The sequence below is a fragment of the Physeter macrocephalus genome, chromosome 16, assembly GCF_002837175.3.
Source record: "Physeter macrocephalus isolate SW-GA chromosome 16, ASM283717v5, whole genome shotgun sequence".
NCBI classification, from domain to species: domain Eukaryota; kingdom Metazoa; phylum Chordata; class Mammalia; order Artiodactyla; family Physeteridae; genus Physeter; species Physeter macrocephalus.
This window is the reverse complement of record NC_041229.1, coordinates 83,905,015-83,930,333: the sequence shown is the minus strand read 5'-3', so window position 1 is coordinate 83,930,333 and position 25,319 is coordinate 83,905,015. Positions and strand designations below refer to the sequence as shown.

General features: G+C 33.8%; 1 protein-coding gene and 1 pseudogene across 5 annotated transcripts in view; one reads left to right on the top strand and one right to left on the bottom strand.

Annotated features, from left to right (window-relative positions):
- LOC102993710 (cell death activator CIDE-B-like) overlaps positions 1 to 3,414 on the bottom strand; it is a 6,517-nt pseudogene extending 3,103 nt beyond the window's left edge.
- Positions 1 to 25,319, top strand: part of IMMP1L (inner mitochondrial membrane peptidase subunit 1) — a 74,279-nt gene that overhangs the window by 23,499 nt on the left and 25,461 nt on the right. For 4 of the 5 annotated variants that reach the window (XR_003683600.2, XM_007117521.3, XM_028501124.2 and 1 more), the window contains exon 4: positions 23,867 to 24,000. Coding sequence is in view for 4 of the 5 variants with exons in the window: in XM_007117521.3 (XP_007117583.1) it covers positions 23,867 to 24,000 (134 nt within the window). In the remaining variant the exon portion in view is untranslated. Of the gene's footprint in view, positions 1 to 13,400; positions 13,462 to 23,866; positions 24,001 to 25,319 lie in introns of all 5 variants that reach the window. The other variant, XM_007117523.2, reaches the window with a different exon arrangement.

Genomic DNA, 25,319 nt, shown 5'->3' with positions numbered 1-25,319 from the left:
GAGGATCCCACGTGCCACGGAGCGGCTGGGCCCGTGAGCCATGGCCGCTGAGCCTGCGCGTCCGGAGCCTGTGCTCCGCAACGGGAGAGGCCACAGCAGAGGGAGGCCCGCATACCACAAAAAAAAAAAAAAAAAAAAAAAAAAAAAAGTGAAATGCATTTGACTGCTTTCCCAATTATAAAGTACTGAATGTGAATTTAAAGGAAAAAAATTGGGATGGGGGTGTATATTTGTTTTTAAATGAAAGGAGATACTGGGAAGAGAGATAGACAGTTGCTATCCCAGCACATTAGGCATCAATATGATGATTTCCTACATCAGCGGTATTTTTCCAACTTGAAAACTAAGTCAGCAATTTTACATATGCATTTGGGGAAAAATAAACGAAGAACTTCATATAGTTTTTTCCAATGAGAACATCTTTGAGAATTGCCTAATGAACAAAATATCTTAGAGGCCCAAAGAGAAGAATAGCTTTTTCTGGTATACATTGGAGATGTATATGTGGTGGAAGCAAAATGACACAGCCTCCACAGAAGAAAAATTAGCAATTTCTAGAGAAAGACGAATGCATTTACACACTTGTCTCAACCAATTCTGGGAATTTATTACAGATATACTTATGTACTTATAAAATAACATATGCATAAAAGTTTTCATTGTAGCTTCTTTTGTAGTAGCAAAAGATTGGAAACATCCCTAATGTCTGTCAGTAGGGTACTGGTTGAATGAACTCTGGCATAGCTGTACAGTGAAGTACTCTACAGCTGTAAAAATAGAAAGGATGTTCTCTATATGAAGATTTGGAAAGTTTTCAAGCATACATTGTTATTTGAAAAGAGCAAAGTTCAAGCAGAGTGTATAGTAAACTACTTTTTGTATAAAGGAGGAGAGGAATAAGATATATTCATAATGGCTTATATTAGCATAAAGAAAATCTGGACAGGTATACAAAATCTAAATCTTGTATGTGGATGGGTAAGGAAAACAAAGTAGATGGGGCTTTTACTGTATATCTTTTAGATTGTTTTTAATTTTTGAATATGTGACTATGTTACTAGTTAAAAATAGTTTTGTTTTATTTGTTAGTCAAATGAGAGAGAGAAAGAAAGGGATAAACCTGCTATATTTCCCACAATATTAGCCAGTTTTATTCCTTTATCCCCAGAGCCTGGGAGATAGTAAGCAGTGAATAAATATTTATTATACAAATAAAACGTGAACTATATAATCATTAGGTGATCTCTTTTAACTTCTTTCTTTTTTAAAAAATAATTTATTTTTGGCCGCGTTGGGTCTTTATTGCTGTGTGCCGGCTTTCTCTAGTTGCGGAGAGTGGAGGCTACTCTTCATTGTGGTGCGCGGGCTTCTCATTGCGGTGGCTTCTCTTGTTGCAGAGCACAGGCTCTAGGCGCACAGGCTTCAGTAGTTGTGGCACATGAGGTCAGTAGTTGTGGCTCGTGGGCTCTAGGGCGCAGGTAGTTGTGGCTCGTGGGCTCTAGAGCGCAGGCTCAGTAGTTGTGGCTCATGGGCTTAGTTGCTCCGCGGCATGTGAGATCTTCCCAGACCAGGGCTTGAACCCGTGTCCCCTGCATTGGCAGGTAGATTCTTAACCATTGCGCCACCAGGGAAGCCCTTAGCTTATTTCTTAAAGTATCTTTTCAATATGAGAAAAACGGTGTTGTAAATCGTGTGTTGATTCCAGAATAGAAGTAAGGGAAAATATTTAAGTGGGAAATAATGAGATGTATATTGTCAAATTATCATGAAGTTTCATTTAATTTGTAGGATATTGATATTAAAGAATTATATTTTAACTTCACTGAAAAGTAAAATAAATGTTTTCAAAAGATTCTCATTAAATTAGGTAATAAGCTTTCATAATAAATAAAAGCTTATGAAATTTGAGGGCAATGGGGAAAACGGCAAGCGTATTCTTTATACTGCCTTATCTTCTGTGCTACTTTAGTTTCTCACATAAGGGCAATTTTTCAGTACTGAGACTATTTTAGAAGCTCTTTTATAATAGCAGCAGCACCAGCAGCTACTCTGACGCAAAGGCCAGTTATCTCTGAAAATATGGTATTGTAACTTGGGAGCTGGGGAATATAATAGGGTGAATAGCTGTTGCTCCTCCATTTATAAGAGTTCAGGAACTTATCTTACCTGTTGGTTTGAAAAATTGATTATTCAAATAAGTAGTATAAGAACCTTCAGTTTTCACCTTTAGATTATACATACATTAGTTGTTCCTAAATTTCTTATGACAAGGATTTTGACTACCTTTGTATATCTGTATTTGTGTGCAAAATTGCATTTTTAAAGAAAGCTGTATATATGGAAAAGTGTACATATTATAAGTGGATGGCTCACTGAATTTTTTAGAAGCCAAATACAATTATGCAAACAGCACCCAGATATGAAAAAGAACATTATCAGCACTCTAGAAGACACCTTCATGCACTCTTCCAGCCACTGTCTCCCTCCCTGCGCAAGGATTACCACTGCCTTGACTTTTAATAGCATAGATTAGTTTTGCTTGGTTTTGTATTTTATGTATAGAATTATACAGTATAATTTTTTTATGTCTGGTTTCCTTTGTTCAACATTATGTCTTGAGATTCATCTACATTGTTCCATGTAGTTGTAATCTGTTCATTTTCATTGCTGCATTCCATTATATGACTATATCAGAACTATTTTTTATCTATTCTGTTAATGGACATTTGGGTGATTTCCATATAATGTTAAATATAAACATTCTAATATGTATCTCCTGATTAATATATTTATGGGTTTCTGTTGAGCATATGTCTAGGAGCAAAATTACTGGATCATAAGTACATTTATGTCCAGCTTTAATCAAAATTGCCAGTTTTCTGAAATGGTTGTACTAATTTACATTCATATGAGAATTCACGTTGCTCTGCGTCTTTGCTAACGCTCCCTTTTCCCCATCTTTTTCATCTTTCAATTCTGGTGGGTATAAAGTAGTAAATCATTATACTGTTTTAGTTTCTAGTTCCCTGATGATTGATAAAATTGAGCACTTTTTCATATGTATATTGACCATTTGGTTATTCTCTTTTGAGAAATGCCTGTTCACTTCCTTTGCCCATTTTTTTGTTGGGCTGCCTTTTTCTTTGATTTGTAGGAGTTCTTTATATATTCAGAACATGAGTCCTTCATTTTTATAGGTATTGCAAATATTTCTCCAACTCTGAGGTTTGCCTTTTCAATCTATTAATAGTGCTTTTGATGAACAGAAGTTTATGACTTTAAAGTAGTCTAGTTTGTCATTTATGTTTAGTGCTTTTTACATCTTACTTAAGAAATAATTGTCTACTCCAAGGATGTTCTGTGTTCTGTGTTTTTCTCTAAAAGTGTGGTAATTTTACCTTTTGCATCTGTCATTTTTAGCCTGTATTTTCATGTTAGGCAGTTTTATTTCTTTTCAGACTCAATCTATGTCTCTAGACAGAAAAACAAAGTGGACTTTTGTAGATGAACATAATTATGTACCTCCTACAAAATACCCCCTTAAGAAAAGAGTGTGTAATCTGTGTTTACCTTACCTGCAGCTTTAATGTACTGCTTTATTTATTTGTTTGTTTGTCTTTAAGGAAAGTTTACTAGAAAATCCAGGAAGGAATTTCTGGGGTGGGAAAATGTTACGATTTTCAATATTTTTAACAATTCTAGTATTCATAAAAATGTTTATCCATGAAATTTTGTGAAGTATTTACAGACATAATTCCAGTTACCTCATTTGGGTATAGTTTACTCTGTTAAAGTTTAGGATATTCAATTGAGGAGAAAAATTAGGTTTTAACTTTAGTCATCAAAGCGATATGAATGCTGTCTATTATATTTGAAAATTATTTTTATAAGCTTCTTTTTTTTTAAACATCTTTATTGGGGTATAATTGCTTTACAATGGTGTGTTAGTTTCTGCTTTATAACAAAGTGAATCAGCTATACATATACATATATCCCCATATCTCCTCCCTCTTGCATCTCCCTCCTACCATCCCTATCTCACTCCTCTAGGTGGTCACAAAGCACTGAGCTGATCTCCCTGTGCTATGCGGCTGCTTCCTACTATATAAGCTTCTTTTTAATTATTTTGATTTTAAGTAGGATTTCTTGTGAGCATCCATTTGTGTACAAGTTAACATTCATAAGGCCTTCAGTGATACTTTTTATTATTCAAAAATATTTTAGGTATTTGTTCTATGTGCTATTATTTATATTGCAGCAAAGTGTTTTTATATACTCTGGTATTTTAGTTTTTATCTTGTCAATAATGTTTATTGTTAACTTCATGATTACTGTATTACTTAATTTTACATTTATATTTCATGAGAGTAATTGCCTATTTAAAAATATATTTTGTCTCTGATCACAGTGCTGAAATTAAAGAAAGGTGATTGTAGTTGACTCTTAACTAAGCATCTAGATATTTTTCACTTGTCATCTACATTTTTTAGTTTAAAGCATAACATTAAATATAATTTTATACTGGCTTTTAATTCATGCATTTGAAAACTGAAATTCAGATAAAAGATATTTTCAAAATAAATTCAGCATATTATTTATGAGTGGAGCAACACATTAGCATTGGGTTCACAATAGATCATATCGCTTTTATTCCATCTTACAAGCTTAGCAGCACAAACAGAATAATCAACATATTATTTGGCTGTCATCTGCTGAACAGAAACCAGAGATCACAAGGAGGTTTTCCCTAGCTGTGGTGATGGCCTTTTTGTTCCAAGCCTCCATCTGGGAGGGCCATGGTGTGTTATCATATGGAACGCGGGGTTTTCTGTAATCTGCTTAGCTGCACTGCAGTTTGAATCTTCATTCCATGTTTGTGTAATTTATAATTTTAATGAGACCATGGCTCTTGTGGGCTTTGAAATATATTAAAAGCTCTTTTGTGCATATGCTTTTGTTCTTGCTTAATAGGCTCAGTGTATTTAAAACTGATGAATTTTTATTCATGAATTTGGATGTCTGGGGATTAACTTAGACTGAATTTCATTGCACTCATATATTGATGACTAGAAAGTTTTTTATTGTTATTATTTTGGGTTTTTTTGTGTGTCTATGTGTGTCTATGTCTGTGTGATACTTGTAACCAGAAAAGAAAAGAACTTAAATAATTTTAAAAGGATAGGAAAAAGTGGCATGGCTAGGTCATGAAGAATTGATTTAGAGTTTACCCATCTTATTTATTGATACTCATATTTCATCTTTAGTCTTAGTATTTTAGATACATATTATGAAGGAATAATTATGAAAAAGCAACTTTTAAATGAGTTAATACCTTACATACTATTGTTTATATTGTAATAATATTCCAATGTGTGACAAAGATAGACTGTGTTTTAATTGTATGATATCAGTTGTCTGTGGTCATACTAAATCAGCCGTTAACTTTCTTGAATTAAATTAGGTATATGTTTTATATTTTAACTGTTTACAGTTTGCCTTGTTTCTGTAAAACACCTTTTATTAATGGACTATTTTTTCTTTACCTACATTGATGAAATGATGAGAAGACTAATGAAAAAGCAGTTTTCTAGTAATTTATAAAATTGATCTTTTAAATTGTGCTAAAATTCTGAAATATACTAAATGCTTCAAATCTCTATTATAGTTATTACTTAAAATGTAGTTTTAAAATTTGAATATAAACAATTATATAGCACCTTAGGCAAAAATCACGGCCCTTTCTAGATCCAGACTTTTTTGAAGTTGCTGTTTATTGGACTCATTGAGGGATAACACACAGACCTTCCTAGTCTTTTATGAAGTTGCCCAAGCTGTGTTTTTTCTAAAAACCTTTGTTTACTGGGTTAAAGCATTTTTGTAACTATAAAACATTCTTTTTTAGTACATGTTGGTCATTGATTTGGCTGGTCCCTTCTTCTTCCCTACTACCCTTAAGCTAGAAATATGAAATAGAAAGTAAATGACAACATTTTGTTTTTCTTTACTAGGCTTTTCTATCAGATTTGATACTGGAATGTTTGTTTTTCCACAATAACCCTCTGCTTTAGTGTTTTTTTTAGTAGTACAATTTCAGTTAGCTTAGGAGTATGTTATTGAAATTGTATGATCTGCTAGAGCAGTGCTGTTCCATAGAAATATAATGCAAGTCATATATATATATATAATTTAACCCATTAGATCCAAAATATTATCTTTTCAACATGTAATTAATACAAAATATTTTATTCTGTTTTGTACTGTCTTCAGAGTCCAGTGTATATTTTATACTTACAATACATCTCAATGTGGACTAGTCGCATTTCAAGTGCTCGATAGCCATATGTAGCTAATGGCTACCTTATTGAACAGTGTAGCTCTAGAGTATTACATATAAAAATCATAACAGAAATGTGTATTTTTTGCATTCTTCATTAATTTTCTTGTAATATCCTAATACAGATAATCAAAGAGTATTCATGTGCTATAAAGTTGAAATTACATATAGTGTTTTTTATAGCTCTAGAACTGATAATATTGGTGCCTGATTCATACACAAAATCAGAATTATGTCACCTGACTCTGAGTATTTATCAGATATTACGGAGCTATGCTTACAGGTATTGTGATGATAAGGAGATAATAATGGCCAATGTAATGGATGTAGTATGTTCCTCAACAATTGTGAGCAAATCAGAGTTGTCAAATAAGTCATATTTCAGGTATACTGAGCAGCTTAATTTTATAAGAATCCCATGGCAAATCTTGATACTTCTTTTTTTCTTTAAATAAAGTTGAGAACTCCTCCTCACATTCTTAGAATTTTTCTGGATAGGTATTTGTGTGAATGAATATGAATCTCTTTTCATATATATTTGCTTAGAGTTGGTACAGCTTTCACTTTCCTGGAAGAAAACTGAACAAAGTATTGTTTTTTAAGTATTTCTAGGATTCCATACATTTTAAATGCTCTGTATATATATAAATATAAGGAGAGGTTACTTCACTGTGTACTTTAAAAGTATACAGTTAAGAATTATAAAACTTTGAATTACAGTTGATTTGAATTTATTCAAATATTTTAAAGTATAAAATGATCAAGATGATTTGTATAAAATACTGCTACTGTAACTACTTTATAAAAAAGTAGAGGCCTTATTATATGTAACTGACCTTCTTGTTCATGTATAGTTTAGGGAGAAAATCCTGTTTGTGAAACCTCTGAATAATTCACATTTTCTAAATTTTGAGGAAAATGAGCTAATTTTTATGTAATCTAACTTTTATGTAGATATTGGCTGATGCCTGTTGTATTCTTTTACTCACTTAAATTTTTATTGACTTCTCTTTGTGACTTATACATTTAAAGTGTTGGCATAAAATGTTGAACTGTCCTTTAAACAATGCCTCTAGTTTCTTGGAGATGATAAATCCATCCATTGATTTCCTAATTTTATTATGTACACAGTCAATTGTAATCCAAGATTACAGCAAACAAGATGTTAATTTCTAGCCATAATCTATGTACATTTCAATTACAGAGCATGATTGTTCTAGAAGCACAGAATAAAAAGGAATAACATTTGTGCTATCCTCACCGGAGCTGTCAATAAAAGATGTAATAGGGGATTTAGGAATCTGGAAATGGCCAACTAATTTATGTGAATCTATTTTATTTCAGCTAGAAAGACCAAGCTCTTTTTCGTCTGCACTGCATATTGCAGAGCGCAGGCTGTCTATAGAAAACCAGGCGGCTGCATATGGATAGTCCCTTGATATCATTCACTTGCTGTGTAATCTTATTATGCAAAGTTCTAATCTTCACCTAGAATGAATGCCTCTGGGTCAGAATATAGTCATATCAGGGTTTTTGAGGTCATGTTTTGTGATCCTTAGCTTATTCTTCTAAGTAGGGCTGGGATTTAAATGGTATTCCCCAGACACCAGCAGATAGACAGCAGAACCTGCTGCCTTTTTGGAAGACAAGACCAACATGAGGTCCCTAGTAGGATTAAACTTGATTTGTAGCTGTAGGATTTTTTAACAGATGTATTATTGGACAGGGAATAGGGGGCCACCAGCACAGCAAAATTGAATCACGACTGGCATTCTCAGGGAGTTTGCTGTCTGCTAAAGCAGCAGCTGCATGTGGATTTGACTTCTTTCAGGTGAAGCGACTTCCAGTCATTTGGAAAGGATGGGATGAAAAGGAACCTTGGTGATAATTTTGATGTCTGCAAGATTTAGTACCAGTGTAATGGGATTATCCGTAACACCTTCACTGCAGAAAAAGCCACCTGGCACTATAACTGGCAGCAACTGAGAACTAATCCTTCCCCATCTCTTGGATGTCATTCATGAAGCTCAAAGCGATTTCTATCCTGCTAACTATGATTAATTTTATAAACAACAACCAAAAAATTCAGGTGATCAAGGCAAAGAATATGCTTTTTTATTATTTAAAATATGTTGCCTTATTATGAGCTATATGACTCAAAATTATGGAAAACATATATAGACTATAAACTATGTATGACTTAAAGTGTATTAAAATGTTCAAATAGAAAAGTTTATTATTGTCTTTTATACTTTTTCTAGTTTGGTGATACAATGTATTTGCTATTGGTAAAGATTTATATTTGACATTAAATATTAGTTTAAAGACTTTAGTGTTCTTTTAGATATGAGGCCATTATCAATAAATCCTACTGTCTATAGGTATAAGGAATTGGAGTAATTTGTTTTGTCATACGTTTTACCTGTTTTATGACTGTTTCAATTCCTGCTGATTAAATGTTTTTAGTGAATAAAATGTTTAATGATATCAAAATATATCGACATATACTTTTGATAATTAAGGAAATGCTGACTCAAATTGCTGATTAAAAAGGCTCTTTGTGAAAGTGTATGATCTTGTGTAAAAGTCATAAAATAGTTAATGTTAATACTGAATGACTATTTTTTTAAATCAGAAATTCGTAGTCAAAGTTTTCCTTTAGCAGATGGGGGTTTAGTTACTTGCTCTAGAATCATGTATTAGTTAATTGAGGTTTTCTTTTTTTAAGCATTTTATTTCAACCAAAAACTTTATCAACTACTTTGTTTAGAGGTGTTAATTATTTTAATATTCTTCTCTTACATGGTCCAGAATAAACTGAGAGAAAATGAAGTGAAATTATCCCATCAGTCACCCAAACAGTATGCAACATAACTGCCAAGACTGGAAAAGATAATTAGTGTTGTCAGTGTTATGATCCTGGAATACTTTTAAAATATTTATTCATAGGACTTAATTTTTATCTTACTGTGTTTTTTTTATTTAGTAGCTTTATATTTGAAAAAAAAGATTACAAAACCTTAATCTTAATGTTTTTAAACTTAAAAATCTTAAATATAGGTGACTAAAGTATTTTTGAAATTATAAGAATAAGTGAAATATAATCATCCATTATGCATAATATATTGATTTACTTGCAGCCTCTGTTTATGTGTAGTACATTTTACTTTTCTCCATATGAGGTCTTTATCTAAAAAAACAAAAATAAAATATAATAAATTTATGTAGCGATCGTTGGTCAAACCTACCTAGCAAATTTGTTATTCTTAATGATTTTTTTTTTAACTGGTTCCAAGCTATTGTATTCCAAAATGTGTTTCTTCATTGGTTGTCACATTTAAAATGAATGAATGAGAAAGCTTAATAATTTTTCTACTGCACTGCATTATGTTCATTTATAAAGGACTTCTTTAGCCTTCTGTTTGTATTTTTACTATTTGAAAAGCTAAACTGTTTATGTAAAATTCTATTACACTGAAAAGATCTATTCATGAAATAAGTGGACTAAAAAGCTTTTTCTTATCCTCATAATATAATCACTTGTATTTTAAATATACAATATTTGGTTTATGTGTAATTTCAAATTATTTTGTCAGGTATTGTATTTCTCAGGTTAACTTTCTATGGTAGTTAATAGTATTATATAATTATTTCAAAAAAGTAGCTTTCCTTTCAAAATAAAATTTGTCTCAAAACTTTTATTAAACATGGTCACTGTTTACTTCTCTGTTTTTTAAGCAGCTGTTTATTGAGTGGCATTTGAGAGTTAGTGTTTTTTCCTTCCCTGTCCTAGCCATTATTATTTGATTAGAAATGGTTAGCTCCTTTGGAAAGTCCCAACTAAACTCATCTTAATTAAATTCATTGTAAACATATAGGGTCTTCTCAGTGACATACATTCTTTTCAAATAGGTATCCGTTACTTGAATTTAATACCTTGTTGATAACATAAAGTTGACTCATCTTTAAAAGCTACAGCTAATAAATTTATTGTGCAGGTGACTCATAATGTGTCAATAAAACTTAAGGGAGTTATTTTTGGAGATAAGAAAAAGGTATATAGGATGGGAGAAATGAAGAAAATTTTTAAAAAGTCAATTGTAACAGTAGAGCAGGATGGGGATCATAGGACTTATTATTTAAGAGATGATAAAATTTTTTTTCTTTTTTGGTAATTTGTAAGCCTTAGTATTACCTCTAAAGGGCCATGCATGAACTGTAGACTGGCACAGGACAGCTAGCCTATAATAATGCTAAATGATATTTCTTCCATTTGAATGAATATCCTTCAACTATTGCTTGTACAACTTGCATATTGTTCTGAAATAGATGGATTATATAGCCATTGGGGAATTATTGGTAAATGAATGGGGTGGTTTTGGTATTTCACTGTTTGGAAGCTGGTACTTAATTGTATTGAAAGTTTCAAGTGCTTATGCTTTATAAACATAGAATGAGTTTTGATTTTGTATATATATGCATAAAAAGTGAACTTCAGAAAATAATATTGGATTTTCAAAATCATTGAAATGTTAGCATTATACAGTTTATTTGATGATGAAAATTTATAGAACTCTCCCAAAGTTAACATTTAGTTGAAAAATAATGAATGGTTAAATTTTGTCAAGTTTTTGAAAATGGTGAGTATGTCTCAGTGGTCTCAAATGACAGCACAAAGTTCTTTACTGGATTTCCTTCCTGGGAGCTTATTAAAACTACTGATTCTGCAGTCTTGCTCCCACAAATTCTAATTCATTAGCTCCATGATGATGGGAGCCTGGAAATTTGGATTTTAAATTAGGTTATTGAGTTATTTTGATGCTGCAGTCAAAATTAAAGCAGTATTCATTGCTTTAAACCTTAAAGTGCTGTCAATTATTTCCTCTGAGGATGAATCAAAATAAATAGATATAAATAAAATTTTCATTGATTATGGGGATAAGTGCTCCTTGAATTTGCAGTTCTAGAATGTAAAAAGTATCCTCTGCACACGTCTTACAGTAGATTTAACATTACAGATTTGAACAATTCATGAGCAGCCTTGAAGGTGATTTTGAAATGACAGGAATTTGAATTACTTTGATGGAGAGGCTGCTGTGTGAGATTGAATTATTTAGCTATTGAACAGAGTACACCACTCAACATCCATGTCGTAATGAGACTTTGTTGTTCTCTTCTTGTCACAGTAACTTCCATTCACGGTCAGAAATGGACATCTATCTTTCAGTTACTTTGTATAGATAGATATAATTCTATGGGAAAAGTGTATTTTGTTGTAGATATTCTTGAATTTCAGAAATCATAGAGGTCTCAGGAATGTCATAAGTCTACTGTTTTTTCTTGTCCAAATGAAGGTAAATGTAGCAAAACTATGATGTTAGGATTTGTTTTCTGCTTCACATCCTACTCTCTTCTCACCTTTTCTTAATGTGAATCCTTCTTTAAATGCTAATATATTCACTAACTATTCCATGTATCAAAACAAAAAAAAAGTATGATATTAATCACTTCTTTGATTGACTACTTATACTTTAAAATAAATGAATTTCTGTAAACTGATAGTCTCAATTAACCCTGACACTTTACATTTTTTCCTGTTTCTGAAATAAAACGCTTTCTCTTCTCTTTGAAGGAATTCCAGACCTGAACAATCAGGTGGATATTTTCTTTGTGGCTTTGGGTATTCTGAAATCATTGTAAAGGCTACTTTAATGGTTAGATCTATTTTATTTTTATTTTATTTTATTTTATTTTTTTTTTTGCGGTACGCGGGCCTCTCACCGCTGTGGCCTCTCCCGTTGCGGAGCACAGGCTCCGGACGCGCAGGCTCAGCGGCCATGGCTCACGGGCCCAGCCGCTCCGCGGCATGTGGGATCCTCCCGGACCGGGACACGAGCCCGTGTCCCCTGCATCGGCAGGCGGACTCTCCACCATTGTGCCACCAGGGAAACCCGGTTAGATCTAAATCAAGATCTTAGACTTGTACTCCTATTCCCAGAAACTTCGAAGGATGGAGAAATGTCTACTTGTTTTTCAGCTTCTAGAGTTCACTCTGCTCCATCTTTTTAGCTAGTTTTAACATCAGTCCAACCTCTCTCCCATGCCTATTTTATAAATAGTCTCCAACAAAGTTCTTTGATTTTTATTGAGAGGCAGTAGAGCATAGTGGTGGACTTTAGAACCCAACCTCCTTGTTTTGAATTCTGGCTCTGCTGTGTATGAGCTGTGGATTTTGAATAGTTCCTTAACCTTTCTGTTCCTCAGTTTCTTTATCTGTAAAATGAGATACTTGATAAAATGAATTCTCATAGAGTTATTGTAAGAATTAAGTGAGTTACTATATGTAACTAGAACAGTGCTTGGCACTCAAGAACTACTACTTAAGATTTGCTGTTATTGTTGTTACTGTTATTTTGGTTGGTATTTGAGGATTTTTTACATATATTGAAAGAAGCCATTATTACCTACATCCGACAAAGTGTTTTCTAACTTTATGTTATAGGAAGAAAAAAATTTTAAAAATCTATAATGTAGATATAGAACATTGAAAGTAGACAACAACCTTGCTCCCTTATGCCAGTATTATGTGGAGTTTTACTATATTTTAATCAGAGTCTCTTAAAGGTTTTCTGGGGAGGATTATTGTACGTTTCCTTTCCTGTATTATGTGGCACAGTCACAATTTAAAATTTTCATTTCTTTTTTTCTAGCTTTTCTATTAGTTATCTGATGGAGTACATAGGCTCCCCATTAAAGGAATTGGTTCTCTACATTAATAACTCAGTTTTTTTATTGAAGTATCGTTAATTTACAATGTTGTGTTAGTTTTAAGTGTATAGCAAAGTGATTCAGTTATACATATATACTTTTTCAGATTCTTTTCCATTATAGGTTATTACAAGATACTGAGTATAGTTATCTGTGCTGTACAGTAGGTTCTTGTTGTTTACCTATTTCATATATAGTAGTGTGTAAATGTTAATCCCAAACTCCTAATTTATCTAACTCCGTTTTTTAAAAATGTAAATGTAATAGGGAATAAAAAGTAATAAATTCTGTTTCCTAGGTGGGGTAAAATTCTATATGCCAAAGCTTCCCAACTTTTTCCACAGCACACATGGAATATGGTAAGTTATCTGGCACACAGTAATAAATGACTAGATGAGCAAGGCTGCTCAAGGATAGAAGTGGCCATTGGCCACCTAGGAGCCTAGAGCAGTTGTTCTCAAATTTTGTTTCAAATCACCTGGAACTTGTTAAAACACAGACTGCTGAGCCACACTCCCATTCTGATTACATAAATCTTCAGTTTGGCCCAAGAATTTGCACTTCAAACAAATGCCTGCTGATCTGGGGACTACACTTTGATAACTACTGGTTGAGTGTGTCAGTATTTGGATGTGGCAGGGAGAATAATTCCACCCCTCACTCCAAGATATCCATGTCTTAATCCCTAGAACATGTGAATATGTTACCTTACATGGCAAAAAGGACTTTGCAGATGTGATTAAATTAAGGAATGTGAATGAGGAGATTATCATGGATTATCTGGGTGGGCTCAGTTTAATCACAGGGGTTCTTAAGAGTGGAAGAAGATGGCAAAATGAAACCAGAGAGTTAGAGGGAGATGTGACCAAGGAAGAATGGTCAGAGAAATGCAGTGCTGCTTACTTTGAAGTCGGATGAAGGGGACCATGAGCCAAGGAATGTTTGTAGCTTCTAGAAGCTGGAAAAGGCAAGGAAATGGATTCTTCCCTAGAGCTTCCAGAAGGGAATGCAGCCCTGCCAAACCTTGATTTTTAGTTCAGTGAGACACATAGTGGACTTCTGACCTACAGACTGTAAGATAATAAATTTGTGTTGTTTTAAACCACTAACTTTATGGTAATTCGTTACAGAAGCAATAGAATACTAATACATCTGTAACCAGTTCTCAGTTTACCAGCTTGCTTTAATGCTGAGAGTTCTCAGTCTCTGCTCTTGACCTCAGCTCATGAGATTGAGAAGATAAAAACCTGAATTAAGAGCTCCTTCATTTTTCTACCATCAAAATGACAAAACTGTCAATATTCGAACACAGCTTTTACAGTTGTATACTTTAAGATTGAATTTCATGGCATGTGAATTATATCTCAATTTTTTTTAAAAAGAGGCCTTCCCACTCCAACATTATAGAAAATATTGTGGGAGTTCTCATTGATGTTGTATTCTTCCTATGAAAATTCAGAGTTTTTGTTTTGTTTTTCCTCAGCAGCCAGGTAGTGTGTGAACAGGTCACAAGTGTGTGAACAGGTCACAAGTGTGTGAACAGGTCACCCTTAATCCTGTCAAGGGTGGGTTGTATACTTTGTTAAGGCTGATCCCTTTCAGTTTTGCCCTCACTCTCAGTGGTAACCCTACTGCAGTCATAACCAGCATGGCCAGCCTTGGAGGGTCTTGAAGTCCAACCTCTGTCTCCCTCACATTGCGTGGTATTCTGTGGTTGCTAACATCTCTGTTTAGGTTTTTAGCCTTTTATTTGCTGCTTTCTGCTGAGATTCTGGAGTCTCACTCTGCTCAGGTAGCAATTTAGGAGTTGGCTAGCACTTCGTGGCAAAATTGCATGCTGACTTTTGGTTCCTACCTGTCTACAGTTTGACCCTCATGTGCCATCTACTTTGACAGCCATAAATTCCAACCTCTTTCTTAGCCAAATGGAACTGCCACTTTCTGCTAAAACTTTTATTTTCCTGTTCTGTAAATTGGCGAGTATTCTTGGAGAAAAGGCCAAGTGAATGTGTTTACCTTATGTTCTTCCCTTCTTTCATAAATACTTGCCCCTCAAGGCTTGCCTATATTGCTGCCTAATGCCTTTAAACAGCTATTTTGTTTATCCAGATTTTGCAACCAAGAAGTTATTCTGGTGTAAGTACTCTTTCAAAAGTGGCATTGAAGTCTTCCTCTTGCCTTCTTTATGTCAGTGTTCAGGCATCTATTTCCCTCTCCTCTTCTCCCTCACTTATAAGTAGTCTCTGTTCATCTCCCTGTGGGATTGTTACCATTGGCTCTCAAGCATATGCTACTGTGTTTCTATGTTTTAAAAAACTTGCTAAATACCACATTCTTCCTATTACTCTACTGCTGTGGTTCTCAGCTGAGGGCCATTTTGCATCCTGGGGACATGTGGCAATGTCTGGAGACATTTTAGTTTGTCACAACTAGGGAAGGGGTCCTCCTGGCATCTGGAGGCCAGGGATGCTGCTAAAATCCTACAATGTAAAAGATAGCTGCCCACAACAAAGAATTGTCTGGCCCCAAATGTCAGTACTGCTGAGGATGAAAAACCCTGATCTACTGTTTAGCTTGCCTTCATAGCCAGACGTTTCCAAAGACTTGACTGTATATGTTGTCTCCATTTCCATGTCTCCCTTTTATACTTTCTTTAACGTTTTTATTTTTCTCAGGTAATACTCAGGTGATTTTTCAAGGTCAAATAGTGCTACAAAGCTTGTAAAGAGAACAGCAATGTTCTCTCAGCACCCCTTGTACTGTACTTATATAGTTTTGGCTAGTTAGGTGTTGATGGAACAAAGGTGGTTTTTTTTTTGATAAAAAGACAAAAAGATGGGCTTCCCTGGTGGCGCAGTGGTTGAGAATCTGCCTACCAATGCAGGGGACACGGGTTCGAGCCCTGGTCAGGGAAGATCCCACATGCCGCGAAGCAACTAAGCCCGTGTGCCACAACTACTGAGCCTGCGCTCTAGAGCCTGTGAGCCACAACTACTGAAGCCCTTGCGCCACAACTCCTGAAGCCCACGCGCCTAGAACCCGTGCTCCGCAGCAAGAGAAGCCACCTCAATGAGAAGCCGGTGCACTGCGACCAGAAGTAGCCCCCGCTCGCCACCACTAGAGAAAGCCCGTGCACAGCAACGAAGACCCAATGCAGCCAAAAATAAATAAATAAATTTATTAAAAAACAAACAAAAAGTTAATCAGGATACTCTTTTTACTTTTTCTTTCTTCCTGCCTGTAACTTGGATATAGCAACTAGTGTTAATAGAAAATAAATCCCTTACTTAAGTTACTGTTATTCTAGTTTTCTCTCGTTTGCAGTAGAATATAGTCCTAAGATAGTAATTTTTTTTTTAAGACTTCCCATGTATGAAACTTCCTTTGAGTTCCAGAGCTCCAGTCTCTAACATGTCCAGTTGGATATCTCACAAATACATCAATTTTAACATGACCAAGATCAGACCCTTCATTTTCTATCCCAATGTGTGTGTGAGAGGAACCTTGTAAATAGACTTCCATTTACCCAGTTACTCAGTCCAGAAACTTGAGGGTCATCCTGATTCTTTCCTTTTCCTTGCCATTTATTTTGCCCCCAAAGTTTCTCAAATCGGTCCATTTTTCTCCATCTCCATTGCCACTTCTGTAGTTGGTCCAGCCTAACTACACTCCCAGCATTTCTAATCTTGCCCCATTCCAGTCCTTTCTCTACATAACTGAGAGTGATCTTAAATTCTAAATCAGATCATGTTACTCTCCTGCTTAAATCCTTCAGTGGCTTCCCCTTAGTCTTAGAATTAAATCCAAAGTTCTACAAGACTTGAATAATTTTTCCTCTTTCTCTAGTCTCATTTTATGTCCTTCACACAGTGCTCCAGTCTTCTTTTAATTCCTTAAGCACATGCTTTCTGTTTCATCTGCTTTAAATGTTCTTTCCACAATTTCCATAGTTATTTCATCTTTCAGGACCTAACTTCAGTGGTATTTTCTTAGAGAAATCTTTCCTGATTCATCCTTAAGAAAAATATGTCCCACCAATAATTCTATATCACTTTACCCTATTTTTTCCTTTATGGAAATTATTTAATATATTTCCATGTTTGTCTACTTTGTATGTGTGTGTGACATCTGCCCCAATAAGCTATAAGCTCTATAAGGGCAGGCATCATGTTCATTATTGTATTTCCAGGGCTGAACACAGTATTTGGCATATAGTAGAAGCTCAATAAATATTTGTTGAATGATTGAATGACCTAACGACTATGAGGACACCCCTTTTTCTCCAAGTGTTTCTTTTTTTAAAAATTCTATTATAGAGTTGAAAAAAATGTTATACACATTCATATACACTCCATCTGGATTTACAGTGAACATCTTGCCATATTATCTTTCTCTATTCCTCCATATTATATACATATATGTGTATGTATATGTTTGTATATGTGTGTGTATAAATTTATCTACATATGTCTATCTATATTATTAGTAGCAGAAGTAAACCATGTGAAAGAAAGTTACAGTTACATTCATCTTTAAATCAGTGTTTTTCTCCTATGAACAAGATCATTCTGCGTAGTCATGATATTGTTAAATATAACATTGAAATGATGATGTATTTTGATTTACAGGCTATGTTCAAATTTCCCATAATATCTTTTATTGCTTTTCTTTTTCTTTTGCTTCAGGATCCAGTTAAGGATTTCATATTGTATTTGGTTGTCATGTTCTTGTATTTTAAATTATTCTTATAATTTAAAATAATAATCTTATTATTTTATTAAATTTATATTTTAAGTGTTCAAGTTGTTTATGGATTATGATACAGATGTGTCTGATTGTTCATAATTAGATTTAGGTTATACACTTCTGGCAAGAATAGTACAAAGATGATGATGTACTGTATGTCACTGCATCATGTCAGGAAGCTACCTATCAGTTTTTACCATTATTCATGCAGCTAAATTTGATCACATAGTTAATATTTACTTGATCTCTTCATGTAAAGGTATTTTGTTCCCTTTGTAAATAATAAACTGTTTAATACTTTGCACATATCCTGTTTACCAACAACCTTTTACCCAGTATTTTTTAAAATTGAACTACAGTTGATTTACAATGTTGTGTTAGTTTCCTGTGTATAGAAAAGTGGTTCAGTTTATCTATCTATCTATTTTTTTTCAGATTCTTTTTCATTATGGTTTATTACAGGATATTGAATACAGTTCCCTGTGCTATACAGTAGGACCTTGTTGTTTATTTTATATAAGTAGTGTGCGTCTGTTAATCCAAAGCTCCTAATTTATCCTTCCCCTCGTCTTTCCCCTTTGGTAACCATAAGTTTGTTTTCTATGTCTGTGAGTCTATTTCTGTTTTGTAAATAAGTTCATTTGTATCATTTTTTTAGATTCCACATATAAGTGATATATGTTATTTGTCTTTCTCTTTCTGACTTTATTTAGTATGATAATCTCTGGGTCCATCCATGTTGCTGCAAATGGCAATATTTCATTGTTTTTTGTGGCTGAGTAATAGTCCATTGTGTATATCTATCTATCTATCTATCTATGTATATATATGTACCACATCTTATTTATCTATTCATCTGCTGATGGACACTTAGGTTGTTTCCATGTCTTGGCTATTGTAAATAGTGCTGCTGTGAACATTGGGGTTTATGTATCTTTTTGAATTAGAGTTTTCTCTGGATATATGCCTAGGAGTGGGATTGCAGGATCATATGGTAACTCTATTTTTAGTTTTTTAAGGAACCTCCATACTATTCTCCATAGTGACTGCACCAATTTACATTTACATCAACAGTGTAAAAGGGTTCCCTTTTCTCCACACCCTCTCCAGCATTTATTATTTGTAGACTTTTTGATGAGGGCCATTCTGACCCCTGTGAGGTTATATTTTATTGTAGTTTTGATTTGCATTTCTCTAATAATTAGCGATATTGAGCATCTTTTCATGTGCCTGTTATATGTCTTCTTTGGAGAAATGTCTGTTTAGGTCTTCTGCCCATTTTTTGATTGGGTTGTTTGTTTTCAATATTGAGCTGTATGATCTGTTTGTATATTTTGGAAATTAAGCTCTTGATGGTCACATCATTTGCAAATAATTTCTCCCATTCTGTAGGTTGTCTTTTCATTTTGTTTATAGTTTTCTTTGCTGTGCAAAAGCTTCAAGTTTTATTAGGTCCCATTTGTTTATTTTTGCTTTCATTTCCATTACTCTAGGAGACAGATTCAAAAATTATTGCTGCAATTTATGTCAAAGAGTGTTCTGCTTATGTTTTCCTCTAGGAGTTTTATAGTATCTGGTCTTACATTTAGGTCTTTAATCCATTTTGAGTTTATTTTTGTGTATGGTGTTAGAGAATGTTCTAATTTCATTCTTTTACATGTAGCTGTCCAGTTTTCCCAACACCACTTATTGAAGAGACTGTCTTTTTTCCATTGTATATTCTTGCCTCCTTTGTTGAAGATTAATTGACCGTAGGTGTGTGGGCTTATTTCTGGGCTATCTATTTCATTGATCCATATGTCTGTTTTTGTGCCAATACCATGCTGTTTTGATTACTGTAGCTTTGTAGTATTGTCTGAAGTCTGGGAGGGTTATGCCTCCAGCTTTGTTCTTTTTCCTCAGGATTGCTTTGGCAATTCTGTGTCTTTTGTGGTTCCATATAAATTTTAGCGTTATTTGTTCTAGTTCTTTGAAAAATGTCATGGGTAATTTGGTAGGGATAACATTAAATCTGTAGATTGCTTTGGGTAGTATGGCCATTTTAATAATGTTAATTCTTCTAATCCAAGAACATCATCCAGTAATTTTAAACATCTATTAATGGCCCTTGCCTGAATGAATTATTACATTGGTGATAATTTCATTATTCCCTCTCTATATATTTTAGCTGCCATTTTTTGATAAAGAAATTTCCTTGTCCCCAACACATACTTCTTTTTAAAAAAATGTCCTCAGTAGATTTCATTTTTATTCTAATATATTATTTATTACTGTTATTATTATTTTTTTAAGTCTCAAATTTGGCCAATGGGAAACCCCTCAAAGTGGCTTCTATGCCTTTGGAGACTCAGTGACCTTTCATCCAAAGACATAGCCAGCCTGAGAAGACTCTAGGGGGAGGGAGCCAGGAAAATACATAACCATTCCTTCCTCTGACTTCCTGCTGGAAGTCGAAGCTTGACTGAAGTGCCTTGATGTAATTCATATAGGTCAGTTTTCCAAGTGCAGAGAGTAGTATGGAGAAAGGTAGAGGGTGAGTCCAAAGGGACAAACAAGATATCTGGCTCATGAATGCATATACAGAGTAATGGACCCCTTGAAATCACTATGTAAACCAGAGGTTTGAAACCTCTGTGTTAATTAATCCCTTTTGCTAGTAGATCTACTGAGTGCTAGCAGTGTATGTGGTTTATTTATGTCTTATATGAATGTTACTTTCTACTCTGAGATTTCTCTTAAAAAACAATTCATCAGCTCTTATTCTCAATTTCAGTATTTCTCAACAGCACTCCTCATTGCACTTTTAAAATATAAGACCAAGTAGTCTTGATCCTCAGAGTCCTCTATAAATAGCTCCATCGCTCTTTTCATCTAGAGGTTAAGATCCAAAATAGTTTCAGACACTTCAGAGACCATTCTGTTGCTAATATCTCTAGGGAAGAAACACTCATCTGTTTTATTATTTTATGAGACAGTTTCATCACAAACATTGTATTTGGGATTGAGCATTTACTGGGTAATAAAAAAAGGCTTTATGGCCCCAATTACTTCTGAATGGGAGTTAATTACAGGGCCTCTCAGTGAATCAGAACCATTGTATTGTTATAGCATCTTTGTATTTTTTTAGTATGTTTTTTAGCCAAATGTATAATCTATTGCAAAATCCAAATTATTTAAATTTTGGTAGATTGCTATTAATTTCCCCTCTAAATTTCACCTTTTGTCTGTGTTAATATCTTCTTGCCGAGTGCCACATGTTTCTTCTTGTTTGATAATATATCCCCTCTCTAACATCAGGTAAGCTCATTTTTATTTTAGTTTTTAAATGTAATATTCATTTCACTACTTTTTAGGATTTGTTTTCATAGATCACATTTTCAAAGCTAGGCTTTCAGACTTAACCCCTACTTTTTTCCCTAGTTTTATAGTGGGAGAAAAGTAGTGTTTACACAACCTAGTTAACTTTACAAATAATGTTCTATTATTGTTATTCCTCTTCAATCTTTTCTGAATTAATTGAGCCTCAGTTATGAAGTGTTTTTAAATATCACTTCTTATTAATTTATTAAATTCTAAATATCAGTAGTTTTTAAAGTGCATCAGTTATTACTGTAAGCCAGACTCCTAAGATGGAATATTTCATATTACTTAAAAGATTTAATGAGAACACTTTTTAATATGTTACTGACAGTTTTTTTCTTTCTTCAGTGAGTATGACATTAACATGTCTCCTCATTACCAGAAATCTCAGTGGTCTTCTGATAATCATTTTGAACCTTATAACCATTTTTATTGTACTAAAGATGTTGAAATTATAGGAGATTTGGGTTCAATATTTATTCATTAATTCAGTCAGGCAAGCATTCTTTGGTAGGCCCTAAGGATCCAAAGATGAATACTGCACAGTCACTGCCCACAGACATATAAGCAAATATAGTATGTAATAAGGGAAAAGATATGAATGATACAGTGTGGTAAGTATTATAATCAGCATATGCTTAAGGTAGGTGAGTGACACAAAGCATAAGTAACATTTCTTGGGGTGGTGCCAGAGAAGACTTGTTAGGGGAGAAGACATAAGAAATGTTTAATAGGTGAATAAGCACTAATAAGTAATAAAACACTAATAAAGGATATAGTTCTATGCTGTGGGCTCTAAAATTCTATTAGGAATTCCCTGGCGGTCCAGTGGTTAGGACTCTGCACTTTCACTGCTCAGGGCCTGGGTTCAGTCCCTGGTTGGGGAACTAAGATCCTGCAAGCCATGTGGCGCAGCCAAAAAAAAAAAAAATTCTATTATTTTATTTAAACATAAGTTAGGGAGAAACTTAGACACCTGAAAATGCAACTAATGTTATGAGGTTATATAGCACATGCTGATTGCCAAGTGAATGATATAGTAACTAGAACTTATTGATATATTCTGCTACACAGACTATATATCTGATTACATATAATCCTCACTAACTCTCTGAGATAGGTACTGATACTAAGGCCATTTTACAGGGAAAGGCACTAGAGGTTTACAGAGGTAAAATAACCTCCTGAAGGTCACACAGCTAAAATATGGTGGAGCCAGGATACCTGCTCAAGACAAGATCAGCTTCAGAAACAGTGTTCTTAATCATTAAAAAAGGAACATAAGGAACCATAGGAACCCAGAGGAGAAGGAAAAACTTGCTTGTTGAGAGCATTTGGAGAAGAGTTACAAATGAGATACATGATGGGTATATATTCCAGGCATGGGTTTTGGCATACATTAAGTGTTGGTTGGGCAGTATACCCTAAGTAAACTGGACCAGTATGATGGAGTAGTTCATTCATGTAGGAGCATCAGGGAAGATCAGGTTGGAATCTGAGGATGGAATGGGAGCCATCTGTCAAACATTCTGAAAATGAATAATCTGTACTTGATCTGATAGAGAGCCATTGAGGTTATGGGAGCAAGGGAGTAATATGGAAGTCAGTGTAACCTATTGGTTAAGTTCTTGAGTATCATTTTCCAATTTTGTGATGTTTAGCATGTAAGTTTACTACTCTTAGGTTCGTTTGTCTTATCTATAAAATAATGGTAATACTATATCTCACAGAGATTAATTTGTAAAACCTGACATATCCAAGCATTGAGCAAATGTTACATATTATTATTATTGTTGATATGTTTTAGTAAATTTAATCTGAGAACAGTGCATAGGAGTCTAGGCCTAAGCATTAGGCCGTTAGTTGAGAAATGCTTGAAACAGTTTTAGCAGGTAAATGGAAAGGAAGGGACAAATACTAGGACTGTTTTAGATGAGTAATAGCAGTATGTTACGTGTATATAGCTTTCTAAAAATACATGTTTCTTTGTGCTGTTTCATAATATTCATGTGTTCATTGTTATATCAATAGTTAATAACTGAAAACTGAATGTAACTTTATAATTTACAAAGCCACTTTGACATGTTATTGAATTTGATTCTCAGAACCATTCTGTGAGATACTATTATTTCCATTTTATTAAGGCCCAGAGAGGTTAAGTGATTCATTGAAGATCATGCAAATTAATAAAGGAAGCAATTTAAAACTTGCATTTTCATACACCTATTCTAGTGCTTTCCCCTTTGTTCTTGTATTATGACGAGAACTGATGTACTATAGCAGGCAACAGTGTGAAAAACTATTATTAGTTTTTGAAAGAGTTAATATCATTTCTTAGATATCTGCCTTAATACCAAGAAATAACCAAGGCGTGAAAGGGGAGAGACAAGTTCAGAGTCTACTAGTTATCTAATTCATATATAAACCCAGTGATATTTGAATATAATCTCTGTTTAGAAGATCACAATATTAAGTGGCTATAATTTGCCATTTTAGAAAACCTTCAGCAAAAATGGAAATAAGCTCGTGATTTTCTGCACCAAACCATATTAGGCATTTAATACACTCTGGGTGATTGTAAAATATTTTACAATAGAGCTATTTCTTAAGTGTTTTTAAATAGTATTGATCATGAAACTTTTTGAAATTTACCATCAGGCCAATGGTGGCAGAGTCTACATAGAACTATGCTTCGTGGTGTTCTGGGAAAAACCTTTCGGCTTGTTGGCTATACTATTCAGTATGGCTGTATAGCTCATTGTGCTTTTGAATACGTTGGTGGTGTTGTCATGGTAAGTTTTTACATTCAAGAAAATAATCATTTAAAATATGTTTTTTTTAAATGGAAGGAAGAGAGTGTTTGAATTGGCACTGATACAAATATAAGAACTGTAACTTTAAATATGGCCCTGCATTGTTTCTTGCAGGGGCACAAAGGCCCTATTAATCTAATAATACTAGTTTTTACCATTTATTGAATGCTACTTACTGTGTTCCAGGATGTGTTTGATGTTTTACATTTATTAACTCATTTAATCTTACACTCTATGAGATACTTACTAGAAATCTATTATACATATGAGGAAACTGAGGCTCAGAAAGCTTAAGTAACTTTCTGCAGGTCCCACAATTCCAAGTAGACTTGGAATTTCAGCACAGATTTCTTTGATTTTCAAAACTCCTACTTTTAACCACTGTGAAGAGTATCAATAACTGTTCTGAAAATAAATGATTATTCTGCCTTGTGTCAACATTAAAATGTTAAGGCCGTCCTCCTACCAATGCATTTTCTTAATATTGCCTCATAAATCTATCAACCATGACAATACTAACCTTTTGTCATATAAATGAAAGAATAAATTGATTGATTGTTCAGTCAGTAAGTTTTGCTGTTGCTATTTTTATCAGGTTTACCCTAAGATATTCACAGTCATATAATCTCAAGTTGAGCTGGAGTAATGCAAAAAAATATATTTAACTGAAACTCCCCTCTTTGATTTTTTTAAATTTACATTGGTATTTCCAGTGGGCTACAGAGTTAGCAAAAAACTTGCATTGTGGTCTTTGTTTTTTCTGCCCAAGTAGGAAGTTTTGAGTAAAAAGTTTTATTTACATGTAAATGGAGTGAATGGAGACTGTTGTGTTTAGATTTTTTAAGTTGCGATGATCATTTATTACAGTTTTGAGCTATATATGAAGATTATTGTTTTACCTACTAATATGAAAGTCTTTAAAGTACATCTAATTATGCCAATATTTTTCAGTAGAAAATATAAGTTGCGGCCCCATCAAATGAGTAAGCTGTTCTCTTGGAAGAAAAGGAAAGGCATCAACTCATTGAGAATAGTATGATACCACTTGGTAAATAACTGTCATGGGCACTGGATGATAGCTGACAGTAGCAAGAAAAAAAATCATTAATTTATTCATTCAACAAGTATATATTGAGTATCACCCTTATGCCAGGCACCGTTCTTGACCTTGGTTACACAATTGGGAACATGAGAGACAAAGTCCCTGCCCTCATGATGCTTAAACTTTACAAGATGGCCAAAATTTGGAAACATAGATAATGTTATTTTATTTCTCTATTATAATATAATATTAACAA